The following is a 14,988-nucleotide window of genomic DNA, read 5'->3' on the forward strand; positions in this document are numbered from 1 at the left end:
TTCTTGTTTTTAGTTTTTTTTTTCCTAGCACCAGGGGAGCCCCCCCTCCCAAATTTCGTTGTATGGTACCTGTACTATATCAATGACAATATGTCTTTTCAATGGGGCCTCCCTAGTTTGGGCAATGAAAACATAATAAAAACAGGATGCAAGAACTACCACAAACCACATCTGAATAATGTCAAAGTTTAATCATAGCTTAAACATTGTTTCAAATGACAAAAGTTGTTAAAATTATTGAAAATTGACTGAGGTTAAAACAGATTTTAAAAAGGTCGGTTTTGGTATCACATTAAAACAAGTGAGTGATAAAAATGAGATAAAAAGTAGCTGCCAGTCCAGTTAAAAAGACAAATTATGTCCTGGTACTCTTTATTTTATTTTATTTTTTTGTGTTTTTAAACTGAAATAGTTGTTTTTAAATTTTGTTTAAAATGTTTGTTTTTACCTATTATATTTGTGGTGCGAAATTGTGTGTTTTTTAAATTGAAATAGCTGTTTTTATATTGTTTAAAATGTGTTGTTTTTTACCTATTGTACTTGTAAAGCACTTTGACGTAAAGTGCTATATAAATAAAGTTATTATTATTATTATTATTAATTACAAGATTAATGATTCAGAACAAAAAGGATCTGATGTAAAAGTTATCAAATAAATAGAATAAATGGATACAGTATCTAAGATATTATTTAAATGACATACAATTGGCATTGTAAACATGTCTTTAAAAAGTAGCAACAGCAAACTGGCTTATTCAGAGAATCTCTTGAGTCTGAGAAGCAAAACGGAGAACTTTAGCCATCCTGTTTAATTATGGTCAAGATGGTTGCTTACATGCCGCTTCGACCAACAAGTTCAGATCTAAAAGATAAAATGACAGGATTAGGATTTCAGAATTGTTGCCATATCTTTAATCAAATGTTATAGGTTGGCTTAATTCACAATGTATTGTGGATGGATTGTCTTACCTGGAGATTTAGGTTGCTGTCTGCTGCTTTTGGTCTCCTGGGACAAACTGACATCATGCGGCCTCTGCGTCCTTCACCTTGGTGCTGCTGAATTTATGAAAAAATTACATAATCCAATCTTGTTAATTTCAACCACAGAGTTCATGAAGACAACTGGTAATCATACTGTACATGACAAGTATATAGATTATATTTGCTTTCTTTGTGAACTGTAGCTGAATTCTTTTTAACTTGACCATTCCCATTAAGAACTACAGTGTATTCTTTGCTAACTAGACATGACAGGTTTCACAGCACTAACCTTCTGAGAGGCATTGATAGGGTTAGTCTCAACATCTAGAGAGCCAGGTTCCTGCTCCTCCATTTTCACTGGCTCACCCGCAGGACCACCGATTGTGATGGCTATTCCCTGAGGAACTTTCCCTGGGACTGCAATAATAATGGGCCCGCAAGGAGTCACTGGGTTGGCATCCATGAAAACAGGCACGGAGCTGGAGTTGGCAGAAGAGTCTGGCTGTGAAGAGACTGGGTGAGAGGAGCTGTGGATGGTGGTGGTGGGCTGAGGACCAGATTTAGGGGTGGCCAGGAAATGCTTATCTGGGGTCCCCACTTTTACCATGCGTATCTTGGGGGAAGCTTGCAGTTCACCAACTAACTGGAAGACTGTGTCTAGGTTGACAATGACATCACTTTTCTTGCTTTCCTGATTTTCACTGCTCTGCCAGTCCTGGTTTTGGTTTCCAGGAGACAGAAAGCCCACAGGACAGTCTTTCTGTACATATAACTGATGAGTGTTCACATAATTGCCTGGGGAAGAGAATCCAGGTCGGTATTGTGCATGCTGGGGGATAAAACCATTGAACTTCGGCCCAGGGATTGCAAGGCCTTGTGAACCCTGCTGAATATGCACAGTGGTTGGGCTTGACTGCGGACAGGAAGCGTCTGCAGGAAACCCGTGGAAGACCGATATTGGGATTCCCATGTCTGTGTAGAATATTGTAGGTGTGGGGGCATCACCATGACCCAAGACCCAGCCACGAGGTGGGATTGGGGTCCCAACATACTCCTTCACAGACTGTGATACGTTCTGGTGATATCGGTAAGGAGATGCTCGATGTCCTTCTCCAATATACACGGAACCTGTAGAAACATTGAGAGATCAACAGTATTTATTTATTTTTGCATTAAACATACAAACTGGGTGGTTCTGGTTCACACTAAGAATGTTCTTTGTAGTGTAAGACAGCTATTGATTTACTTGAATAATTGTTTATTACATACTTGGGAACTGGTATGATTAACAATGTACCTCTTCTGTTATTGTTTAGTTTTCTACTATTACATGGGACATAACCTCCCCCACGGATACTAGTTGTGGTTGTTATGCCCTGTTGTGTACATGTCTCTGTGAAATTCAATAACAAAAATATGAACCACCCCAAAAAAAAATGTACCTCTTTTCTCTACTTTAGGCCTACCACCATTTGCGGTCGGCAGTCGGGGAAAGCGATTAGGTGGCCGACAGTTCACCTCTAACCCAGCTTTCATCTTGGCCTTGTTACTGCTGGTCAGCCTCTTCAGATTGACCAGGAGTTCAGGACGGTCCTGTCTGAAGTGTGGGTTGTGGAAGTGATGGAGGATCCCGCCGGTGGGAGACCTGCCAGTGGCACCATGTTTGTCTGGGTCGACCACGACCTTCTTGAACCCGTACAGGTTCAGCTGGCGGACGAAGCTGGTGAAGTTAAACGTTTTGAACACGTCCACGTGTTGAACACGTCCATCAAACGGCTGCATCTGGGGGGACAGCAGCTCAGCCTCAAACAGCTGCTGGTCTATGATCACACCTTCCCCAGAGGCGTCCCAGCGGATAGACGGGTTCTTGGGGTTGATGACCAGACTCCACATCTTCGCGGGGAAGTTGTTGGGGTTTATGGGGATGGTCCCCATAAAATAGTGTTGGTTCATATTTTATATATTCTCATATAATCTGTTGAGAAACACAAAAATAGTGGACAGAAGTTCACTATAACACATGAGATCAGAATGCCTAATGTAATGACGTGTATTCTGGAAATGTTGGACATTAACCAATGTTAACCTTATGTAGTTTCATTTGAAAGTGTTTCACTCCGGCCGGGGAGAAAACGTACTATTTGGACCAGCACAACAAGTCCGCTAGCGACTAGCTAACCGTAGCTAACAGTTTATCACTCGAGTGGTCAAGAGGTTCTGGCGAACTTATCGTGAGGAAACAAACTAACTGTAACCAGCCGATTTAGACGACAATATCTGTATTGTATTGCCGTGTTTGTATTCATATTAATTACAATTAACAATTTCGATACGCCATACCGTTATTCTCTGACCGGGGCTCCGTGTCGGGTTCTCTCAGAGTCAGAACCGTTGACAGAGTTCTACCGTTGGAGTTTGAATTCCAGAGTTCTGAGCTCGAGACCATCACCTTGACCACCACCTTGACCAATAATAATAATTAATAATAATAATAATAATTTAATTTTAATAATAATAATAATTTTGCCATTTAGCAGACGCTTTTAATCCAAAGCGATTTACAATTACGAATTACAGGGACGTTCCCCCTGGAGTAACTGAGGGCAAAGTGCCTTACTCAAGGGCTAAACACTAGTAGTGGTGTGGCTTCAGGCGGGATTTGAACTCCCAACCTTCCGATCACAAGTCCAACTCACTATCCACTAGACCACCACTAATTTTCGCGGCTCGGGCGAAGAAATTGGCTAATTCAAACCATCTAACATCCAATCTAATCCAATTGGCTAAATCCAATTTAGGCAGTTTGCGATTATTTTTTATTTTTTTTAGAAATGCAGAAATTCACATATGCTATGATTATTCATTATTGCTTTTTGATTGATATCTCCTATAAATAACGACCTCTTGGGTAACAGGCTACCTGTAAAGACCATTCATTCATACTCGAGGACCGTCTCTGTGCGTGCGTGCGTGCGTGTGTCACTATCCATCATCTCTCCAAACCCCACTAGATGGCAGCAGTGTCACACATGTGTGCACTGAATGAAAACACACATGCCAAAATGGAAAAACAAAACAATTGATTTGTCCCAACTAAGGAGTGCGTTTCAATTGAAAGAATACGCTCAGTGACTGACTTGATATAGGCTTTATTTTAAGCAAGTGATAGACATATCAAGCTTCAATCATAGGGCTACATGGTAATTGATTTTTGCAAGGATTTACAATGAAGCAATCTATCGTACACTTGCAATTGAGACTCGTCGGAATTTTAGTTGTCGAGATGATTATTTATTTTAATGAAAATATAGTAATGACCTGTGCTCTAATTGTATCTTATCAGAGCAGAATTTCAACTTCCCCACAGGAATTGGTAGGCTATTTCCTGTTACTATGCTGTGTCTCGATCTCGCCGACTGTTGACCAAGAAGTTGTTGATCTAAACTGGCACAGTGCCTGTGATAAGGGCCTTTGGGAGAAGTAGACTACACACCATTGCTGTGTGTGTGGGAGGCTAGAAGGAAAGCGTAGCCTTTTTCTCGTTTTCACATTGACATTATTGTGAAAACTATCTATTCTCTGTGTCAATATGCATTTCAACTCTTCTGAGCACACCATGGAAACATCAGAAACATTCCAGCTTGGAGTAAGGAGATGTTTTTTTGGATCATGAGAATCTAAATAAGCCACTTCAATGTAAAGTTATAGTGTTCAATATTCAAGAATTTTGAGTTTGGTATCAGCCCTATTAGCTTTTGATATTACATGTGTTTTGATATCACGTATATTTGTTTTAATATCACGTTTTATAAGTGAGATTTAAAAGTTAAAAGTTTGATATCAAAGTTATTAAAATCTCATACATTTTAATTTGATATCGAAGACATGTCTCAATGTTAAGAACTGGACTCAATATCAAACTAATGTACGAGATATCGATATAAACGATGATCATATCATTTTATAAAATGTAAATATCTTGATCGGTCCTCATGATAACAGGAGGAGGCCTGGAGCCAGTGGCAGACATACTGTAGGCCCTTGCACACAACCAGGGTCATGCCTACACTTGAAGCATATGCAGAGGTAGCCTACATTACTGCTATAAATAGGTCTACAATACAATAAATTGCACATTAAAACATCATATTCAAGTGGGGTAGAAAGAATCAGCAGAGTAGCCTAATACAATAAAAGACAAGAACCACAGTAACAACATCAACTGTTGGGTAGGCCTATGCTAAAGAGAGGTGTCAGAGCGCTGCTGGCTCTAACTCCCACCCAAATCAATCATAGCCAATTGTAGTGTCTTGTTGTAGGCTATTAGTCATATTGTTTTCTTGGCTCTGTAATGACGACTGGCATTAGTGTGGCTAATGCTATCTATCCATCCATTCATCCATCAATCATGCAGTACGAGTCAGTCATAAGAGTTATGTAGGTATATTTCACTGAATACAGGGCAACATTTCTAAGGATTCTTCTAAATAGACTGAACCCTACCGCCAACAGGCACACATGTTCACAGGAACACATAACATGCGAATTTCGCCAAGTGCAAGCGCTCAATCAACCTCACCGTCACGAGATGAACCAGCATCACCTCGTTGATGGCCTTCCATACAATTACAGATTGAAATCAAGTGTAATACTGAAACACAACTGTGAACATTTCAAACCTGCAAACTGCGACACTTTAAATGAATGTGCAATAACACTATGTGCAATATGACAACCCTCGGGTACATAAGGTTCAGAGATAGGAAATGTTAGAATAGGTATAGCATAGCATAGAGTACAGCACAGTGTTTTATTTGTATAGTATAGTATAGTGGATAGTGTACATAGCCTTTATTTATGTAAACCAGCTCTTTTCCCTTCTTGTTTTTAGTTTTTTTTTTCCTAGCACCAGGGGAGCCCCCCCTCCCAAATTTCGTTGTATGGTACCTGTACTATATCAATGACAATATGTCTTTTCAATGGGGCCTCCCTAGTTTGGGCAATGAAAACATAATAAAAACAGGATGCAAGAACTACCACAAACCACATCTGAATAATGTCAAAGTTTAATCATAGCTTAAACATTGTTTCAAATGACAAAAGTTGTTAAAATTATTGAAAATTGACTGAGGTTAAAACAGATTTTAAAAAGGTCGGTTTTGGTATCACATTAAAACAAGTGAGTGATAAAAATGAGATAAAAAGTAGCTGCCAGTCCAGTTAAAAAGACAAATTATGTCCTGGTACTCTTTATTTTATTTTATTTTTTTGTGTTTTTAAACTGAAATAGTTGTTTTTAAATTTTGTTTAAAATGTTTGTTTTTACCTATTATATTTGTGGTGCGAAATTGTGTGTTTTTAAAATTGAAATAGCTGTTTTTATATTGTTTAAAATGTGTTGTTTTTTACCTATTGTACTTGTAAAGCACTTTGACGTAAAGTGCTATATAAATAAAGTTATTATTATTATTATTAATTACAAGATTAATGATTCAGAACAAAAAGGATCTGATGTAAAAGTTATCAAATAAATAGAATAAATGGATACAGTATCTAAGATATTATTTAAATGACATACAATTGGCATTGTAAACATGTCTTTAAAAAGTAGCAACAGCAAACTGGCTTATTCAGAGAATCTCTTGAGTCTGAGAAGCAAAACGGAGAACTTTAGCCATCCTGTTTAATTATGGTCAAGATGGTTGCTTACATGCCGCTTCGACCAACAAGTTCAGATCTAAAAGATAAAATGACAGGATTAGGATTTCAGAATTGTTGCCATATCTTTAATCAAATGTTATAGGTTGGCTTAATTCACAATGTATTGTGGATGGATTGTCTTACCTGGAGATTTAGGTTGCTGTCTGCTGCTTTTGGTCTCCTGGGACAAACTGACATCATGCGGCCTCTGCGTCCTTCACCTTGGTGCTGCTGAATTTATGAAAAAATTACATAATCCAATCTTGTTAATTTCAACCACAGAGTTCATGAAGACAACTGGTAATCATACTGTACATGACAAGTATATAGATTATATTTGCTTTCTTGTGAACTGTAGCTGAATTCTTTTTAACTTGACCATTCCCATTAAGAACTACAGTGTATTCTTTGCTAACTAGACATGACAGGTTTCACAGCACTAACCTTCTGAGAGGCATTGATAGGGTTAGTCTCAACATCTAGAGAGCCAGGTTCCTGCTCCTCCATTTTCACTGGCTCACCCGCAGGACCACCGATTGTGATGGCTATTCCCTGAGGAACTTTCCCTGGGACTGCAATAATAATGGGCCCGCAAGGAGTCACTGGGTTGGCATCCATGAAAACAGGCACGGAGCTGGAGTTGGCAGAAGAGTCTGGCTGTGAAGAGACTGGGTGAGAGGAGCTGTGGATGGTGGTGGTGGGCTGAGGACCAGATTTAGGGGTGGCCAGGAAATGCTTATCTGGGGTCCCCACTTTTACCATGCGTATCTTGGGGGAAGCTTGCAGTTCACCAACTAACTGGAAGACTGTGTCTAGGTTGACAATGACATCACTTTTCTTGCTTTCTTGATTTTCACTGCTCTGCCAGTCCTGGTTTTGGTTTCCAGGAGACAGAAAGCCCACAGGACAGTCTTTCTGTACATATAACTGATGAGTGTTCACATAATTGCCTGGGGAAGAGAATCCAGGTCGGTATTGTGCATGCTGGGGGATAAAACCATTGAACTTCGGCCCAGGGATTGCAAGGCCTTGTGAACCCTGCTGAATATGCACAGTGGTTGGGCTTGACTGCGGACAGGAAGCGTCTGCAGGAAACCCGTGGAAGACCGATATTGGGATTCCCATGTCTGTGTAGAATATTGTAGGTGTGGGGGCATCACCATGACCCAAGACCCAGCCACGAGGTGGGATTGGGGTCCCAACATACTCCTTCACAGACTGTGATACGTTCTGGTGATATCGGTAAGGAGATGCTCGATGTCCTTCTCCAATATACACGGAACCTGTAGAAACATTGAGAGATCAACAGTATTTATTTATTTTTGCATTAAACATACAAACTGGGTGGTTCTGGTTCACACTAAGAATGTTCTTTGTAGTGTAAGACAGCTATTGATTTACTTGAATAATTGTTTATTACATACTTGGGAACTGGTATGATTAACAATGTACCTCTTCTGTTATTGTTTAGTTTTCTACTATTACATGGGACATAACCTCCCCCACGGATACTAGTTGTGGTTGTTATGCCCTGTTGTGTACATGTCTCTGTGAAATTCAATAACAAAAATATGAACCACCCCAAAAAAAAATGTACCTCTTTTCTCTACTTTAGGCCTACCACCATTTGCGGTCGGCAGTCGGGGAAAGCGATTAGGTGGCCGACAGTTCACCTCTAACCCAGCTTTCATCTTGGCCTTGTTACTGCTGGTCAGCCTCTTCAGATTGACCAGGAGTTCAGGACGGTCCTGTCTGAAGTGTGGGTTGTGGAAGTGATGGAGGATCCCGCCGGTGGGAGACCTGCCAGTGGCACCATGTTTGTCTGGGTCGACCACGACCTTCTTGAACCCGTACAGGTTCAGCTGGCGGACGAAGCTGGTGAAGTTAAACGTTTTGAACACGTCCACGTGTTGAACACGTCCATCAAACGGCTGCATCTGGGGGGACAGCAGCTCAGCCTCAAACAGCTGCTGGTCTATGATCACACCTTCCCCAGAGGCGTCCCAGCGGATAGACGGGTTCTTGGGGTTGATGACCAGACTCCACATCTTCGCGGGGAAGTTGTTGGGGTTTATGGGGATGGTCCCCATAAAATAGTGTTGGTTCATATTTTATATATTCTCATATAATCTGTTGAGAAACACAAAAATAGTGGACAGAAGTTCACTATAACACATGAGATCAGAATGCCTAATGTAATGACGTGTATTCTGGAAATGTTGGACATTAACCAATGTTAACCTTATGTAGTTTCATTTGAAAGTGTTTCACTCCGGCCGGGGAGAAAACGTACTATTTGGACCAGCACAACAAGTCCGCTAGCGACTAGCTAACCGTAGCTAACAGTTTATCACTCGAGTGGTCAAGAGGTTCTGGCGAACTTATCGTGAGGAAACAAACTAACTGTAACCAGCCGATTTAGACGACAATATCTGTATTGTATTGCCGTGTTTGTATTCATATTAATTACAATTAACAATTTCGATACGCCATACCGTTATTCTCTGACCGGGGCTCCGTGTCGTGTTCTCTCAGAGTCAGAACCGTTGACAGAGTTCTACCGTTGGAGTTTGAATTCCAGAGTTCTGAGCTCGAGACCATCACCTTGACCACCACCTTGACCAATAATAATAATTAATAATAATAATAATAATTTAATTTTAATAATAATAATAATTTTGCCATTTAGCAGACGCTTTTAATCCAAAGCGATTTACAATTACGAATTACAGGGACGTTCCCCCTGGAGTAACTGAGGGCAAAGTGCCTTACTCAAGGGCTAAACACTAGTAGTGGTGTGGCTTCAGGCGGGATTTGAACTCCCAACCTTCCGATCACAAGTCCAACTCACTATCCACTAGACCACCACTAATTTTCGCGGCTCGGGCGAAGAAATTGGCTAATTCAAACCATCTAACATCCAATCTAATCCAATTGGCTAAATCCAATTTAGGCAGTTTGCGATTATTTTTTATTTTTTTAGAAATGCAGAAATTCACATATGCTATGATTATTCATTATTGCTTTTTGATTGATATCTCCTATAAATAACGACCTCTTGGGTAACAGGCTACCTGTAAAGACCATTCATTCATACTCGAGGACCGTCTCTGTGCGTGCGTGCGTGCGTGTGTCACTATCCATCATCTCTCCAAACCCCACTAGATGGCAGCAGTGTCACACATGTGTGCACTGAATGAAAACACACATGCCAAAATGGAAAAACAAAACAATTGATTTGTCCCAACTAAGGAGTGCGTTTCAATTGAAAGAATACGCTCAGTGACTGACTTGATATAGGCTTTATTTTAAGCAAGTGATAGACATATCAAGCTTCAATCATAGGGCTACATGGTAATTGATTTTTGCAAGGATTTACAATGAAGCAATCTATCGTACACTTGCAATTGAGACTCGTCGGAATTTTAGTTGTCGAGATGATTATTTATTTTTATGAAAATATAGTAATGACCTGTGCTCTAATTGTATCTTATCAGAGCAGAATTTCAACTTCCCCACAGGAATTGGTAGGCTATTTCCTGTTACTATGCTGTGTCTCGATCTCGCCGACTGTTGACCAAGAAGTTGTTGATCTAAACTGGCACAGTGCCTGTGATAAGGGCCTTTGGGAGAAGTAGCTACACACCATTGCTGTGTGTGTGGGAGGCTAGAAGGAAAGCGTAGCCTTTTTCTCGCAGACAGATCGGGGGACATTCAGGGAAGTTTAATATCTAATGTTTCATGAATTAAGAGTTGTTAGAACCCGCTCATTAAAAACACCTGGTATTTTCTCTTTCACATGAACTGGGGGACATGATGGCTGAGACGCCTAGACTGCCCAGGCTATACCACCTGTGACAGATACAGACACACGTGTGTGGACAAGCAGACACAGAGGACCCACCAGGAGGATGGCACACACTGTTACCTTCAATCTGAACCCTTGTCAAATGGATTCTGAGTATGAGTAAGTAGCTCTTCCCTCCTCTCTGTATTGACCAATGTTTTGTATGTGGACCCATGTGATTAGTTGCTCTTTTTATTTTATTTTTTATAGCTAATCATATTGTCTGTGTACTTTATGGCTCCTGTTATGTACAAACTGCTGTTGCAGTTTATGCTCAAACTGTTTTCACTTGCTCCCAAACGTACAGTATGGTTACCGTACAACTGTGTTCAGTTCAGCTCTGCTATATGCATAACACATGGTTGTATATCCAGCTAGTTTTCCTCTCTTTTTAGTTGCAAATTCACATACTGCCCTTGTATGCTATTACACACTGTTATTAAGTAGCCTACCCTATCTTAAGTTTCCATTGTTTCAGCTCAAGGTTGTGGTGGCCAAAATACAATATGTTTATTATTGTACATGAAGTGCTGTATCTTATATTAATGTCTTGTGTGCTTCTATTTGACTGATATTGTCATTTAAACCGTATTTGCACATTGTTTTTGAAGCCTGCTTTGCTCTTTGTCCTCTGTCCTGTTTAATTTGGAAGCAGTGACTTCAGTTGTCTTGGGAACATTCTCTGGAAAACTGGGAAACCATAAGACCTAGGCCTACACTTCATTCATGACTACTATGGGTTTTGTTTTCTATTTAGATATGTACAATGAAGTATAACATTGATTTCTGTCTGCATCTATAGCATGATGTCATGACGTGTCTCTATTGCACAACATTCCCCAGGAACCTTGGAGCTGATGACATGGCTCAGGTCTGTCAGCTCTTCAGGGAGCCAGGACCGGATGTTGAGGGCAAACCTGAAGCCCTGGAAATGGAGGACCTCACAAGGCAAGAAAGAGGTAACTCGAGTGGGCTCTGTTTACGGAGAAACGAATGAGCATGAAATAGCTCTTCAAACATAACATTTGGCAAATGTACAGCACCAGTATGTCTTATTAATTCTCATCTAATCTCAACCGTGTTTTCCCTCACAGAGCGTGGAGGGATGAGGACAGATGAGAGCAGGCTGGAAATAGGTGATGCACCCATTCAGGCACGCCCTCTGATGAGGAGCCGCTGGTCTGCTGCCACCCAGAGGGTTCTCTCCTCCATGCCCAGTCGCACTGCCGGTAAGATCACCCTCTTAGCCAAACCAGGGCAAGGATTTTGGGGGATTTGTGAATATTTTGATAGTGTGATTTTTTGGTTGTTGTTGCAGGAATGGCCTTGTTAAGGTTAAGGTTATACTGCATATTCTGCTGTTAACATTTGTTGAGTTCTCCCATGTGTTATCTTACTGTGCCAGGAGTTTCAAACCCTAGCTTGAGTAGTGTCTGTGGCCTTGCCACTCTCTATAAAAGCCTCTGACTTTACAGTACCATATCTCCTCACACAGGACAGAGTCGCGTTGCAATCATCACCCAGTGCAACAACCGTTCCACTCAGCTGCGCATGTATCGCCAGACCCAGCCCGCTATCCGAGACATCGCCCACTCTTCCAGACCTTGTAACCGTGACTATGGCACAGAGGAAGACTTGGAAGATGTCTGTGAGGAGGGTGAGTGTCACTCCCAAACCCACTTGTCAATCCTCTCCTAGTCACAGGTCCTTTCACCGGGAGTTGCCCTCTACATATGTGGGACATTTAAAGCCAGACCCTACTGCATCTACTGAGAGTGATGCTGTTGGAGGGAAGCCACTCTGGTGCGATTGCAGCTCTCTAGAATTTGGTTTAACAGACAGTTGTCCCTCTCCAAGTCTCTCCACTGGGAGTCAGTGTTGGCTGTGTCTGTGGGATTTGCTGCAAGCAACAAGACAAATGGCAGTGAAAATGGTTTAGCTGATGTGCTTGGATTACAGAGACCAAGAGGGAGCAGCTGGTGAATAACCTGCACAGTCTGTCTGTGGCTGACCGAATGTGCATGCTGCGCACCATGCCTTTCAGTCTGGCAGAGAAGACTGAGCTGAGGTATGGATTGTAAATCAAGAATGACACACAAAACGTGTTTAGATCTTCAAAGATTCCACCTTATGCAGTTATAATCTTCCCTTAGAAAACGTGTATTCAGTGACAGAGACTCCAACTTAAGCAGTGAGGCTCCCTGCTATAGCACCCTCCATATTTACATTTTGAGAGTGAGTATAATTTAATAAATACTGGCACAGAGAAAGACTGTTGAGAAACACATGGCTTGGTTCGTTATCAGGCAAACTGAGATGGAAGGCATGATGATAAGATGTGTGTGTGTTGGTGTCTGTGTATTTCCCAAAGGTCTTGCACCATGGCATGTTCGGCTGTCTCTTCCTGAGTTTCCTGCAGCTTTGGCAGGTGGCGACGAAGAGGCTGAGCGCCCGTTTTGGCACGGGGGTCCTCTCCTACTTCCTCTTCCTCAGGATCCTCCTCCTCTTGAACATCCTCCTCTTCCTCATCAATGGTTTGTTGGTGGTCATCCCCCAGGCCGTCAACCCTCCTGACCGTGTTCCCAGTGACAGCACTTTCACTGGGCTGGAGCTGCTCACTGGGACGGTAAGAAGGGAGTTAAAGTCTGCACAACACAATTTCACATGAATATACAGTAATGCATTGTTTAAGTTGTTTCATGTTGCTTTCTCAACACTCAACACTCCCACCTCTGCTCCCTCTCAGGGTTTCCTCTCTGACAGTGTGATGTTTTACGGCTACTACACCAACTCCACCATCAACAAGAATTGTAAACCTGCTCTGACCAGTGATGCCTCCGACCCGGTCTGTGACCCTCAGGTGTCAATAATAATATTATTATAAATATAATATATAAAAAAAGATTCTCTTGGGCCCCTGTCAGTGCTGGGCCCTTAGAATCGTCCTAACTTACCCCCCCCAGCGGCGCCCCTGGCTGTTGATGTGGTGAAATGAGTAGCCTATGGCTGATTAAAACTTGTAAGTCCCATCGCTGTGTGGGCATGATTCGCGCGCGTAAATGAGAACATTTCGCACTGTTATTTTGGAGACCCCCACAAAGCTCAGCTTATAACTCGAACCCTGGGGCAAATAGAATGCGTTTCGACTCAAGTGGGGTGGGATACATTGAGCAGAGTCCTTCAAACCATATCCAGTGAGTTCGAGCAAACTGTGTCCCTGGCTTTAAATTGGCATCGACTACCAGTTGGAAGCTTTAGTAATGTTGTGGATCCCGCTTCGGCTCCACTCGCTTCCACCTCGGCACCGCTCGTTGAGACCAATCAGGCTCAATCGGAGACAGCTGCGCCGGCTCCAGCAGGTGTTTACAATCTCAGGAGGAGAGACCTGCATAAAAGGCCCCGCAACCTGCCATCTGACGCTTGATCAATCTGATCCATACCTGTCAACATTGGGATTTGAAAATAAGGGATATTTTCCAGAAAATAAGGGATATCCCCCCCTGCTCACCCCTGGGTCATCCTCTCCCCCCCCCCCCCACCATCCACAAACCATACCCCTTACATTTAGACAAGGGTACACACAGTCAGTCCTAACATCACCACTAGACAACCATAGGATACCCCTTACATTTAGACCAGGGGTGCCCAATACGTCGATCGCGATCGACCGGTCGATCGCAAAGGTAGTATGGGTAGATCGCATGGCATTGAACAAAACGAGAAAAAAAAAAAAAGTTCGCCTATCATCCATCCTCACTATGGCTTTTGCCACTTGATTGACGTACAGGTAAGCCAGTCTGAGATCTGATCTTTTCACCTACACCTAACACGCGGTTCACCACGCATGCGCAGTCAACAGCACCAACTACAAAATACAAAATACCGGCGAGACTAATTACCTAGTTAGCCTTCCAATTTCTACTATTTACTATATAATACTAAATAAAGGCTATACAAATGAGTGGGGAAGCTGGACCAAGTAAGAAACCAATAACGTATAACTTCCATCCAGAATGGGAGGAGGACTTTTTTACACGATGTGATATTGGAAATGCGTCTGTCTGATCTGCAAACCTACGATGGCTATTTCGAAGAAGGGAAATGTGGCAAAAGAGCGAAAACGTACGGCTGCAACGATAGCTTCTTATCGCGTCAGTCACGTTCTTGTTAAACACAAGAAGTCATTCAAAGACGGCGAAATTGTGAAAAAAGTTTCTCGAGGCTGCAGATTGCCTTTTCGATGACAGATCCACAGTGGCTGATGACACCTTGCAACCAGCTCCTACAGCCCTGACTACTAGAAACTAGCTGCCTCCTCCCAGTGCCAGGTCTCCCACTAAGGTAGAGAAATGCATTTATTTCCTCCTTTCAAACTAGGGAACTACCTGTTTTGTATCTGGTTTACTTTTCTGTTTGTTGGATCAGTAGTTGGCTATGGTACTGCAGACTGGCTGTCAGTG

General features: G+C 42.0%; 3 protein-coding genes across 3 annotated transcripts in view; 1 reads left to right on the plus strand and 2 right to left on the minus strand.

The window, feature by feature from the left end:
• Window positions 1–856: 856 nt before the first annotated feature.
• Window positions 857–2,916, minus strand: LOC308150377 (heat shock factor protein 5-like; the record flags this gene model as incomplete). The annotated part of the gene is made up of 4 exons (XM_080523217.1): window positions 857–862; window positions 970–1,056; window positions 1,271–2,109; window positions 2,424–2,916. The coding sequence occupies 4 exons, from the start codon at window positions 2,914–2,916 to the stop codon at window positions 857–859; spliced, it is 1,425 nt and encodes a 474-aa protein (XP_080379343.1).
• Window positions 2,917–2,947: 31 nt separating this feature from the next.
• Window positions 2,948–8,771, minus strand: LOC308150378 (heat shock factor protein 5-like; the record flags this gene model as incomplete). Its single annotated transcript, XM_080523218.1, has 4 exons — window positions 2,948–2,956; window positions 6,826–6,912; window positions 7,126–7,964; window positions 8,279–8,771. 4 exons carry the CDS (start codon window positions 8,769–8,771, stop codon window positions 2,948–2,950), a joined length of 1,428 nt encoding a protein of 475 aa, XP_080379344.1.
• A 2,619-nt stretch (window positions 8,772–11,390) lies between these two features.
• The window catches only part of LOC308150379 (putative ATP-dependent RNA helicase TDRD12), a gene marked incomplete at both ends in the record, with an annotated part of 70,075 nt that continues 66,477 nt past the window's right edge, over window positions 11,391–14,988 (plus strand). The window contains 6 exons of the mRNA XM_080523219.1: window positions 11,391–11,487; window positions 11,623–11,757; window positions 12,024–12,185; window positions 12,488–12,596; window positions 13,115–13,154; window positions 13,275–13,388. Of these exons, the coding sequence (XP_080379345.1) occupies window positions 11,391–11,487; window positions 11,623–11,757; window positions 12,024–12,185; window positions 12,488–12,596; window positions 13,115–13,154; window positions 13,275–13,388 (657 nt within the window). The remainder of the gene's footprint in view (window positions 11,488–11,622; window positions 11,758–12,023; window positions 12,186–12,487; window positions 12,597–13,114; window positions 13,155–13,274; window positions 13,389–14,988) is intronic.

Source organism: Nansenia antarctica (genome assembly GCF_963989245.1).
Source record: "Nansenia antarctica genome assembly, chromosome: 2".
NCBI lineage: Eukaryota > Metazoa > Chordata > Actinopteri > Argentiniformes > Microstomatidae > Nansenia > Nansenia antarctica.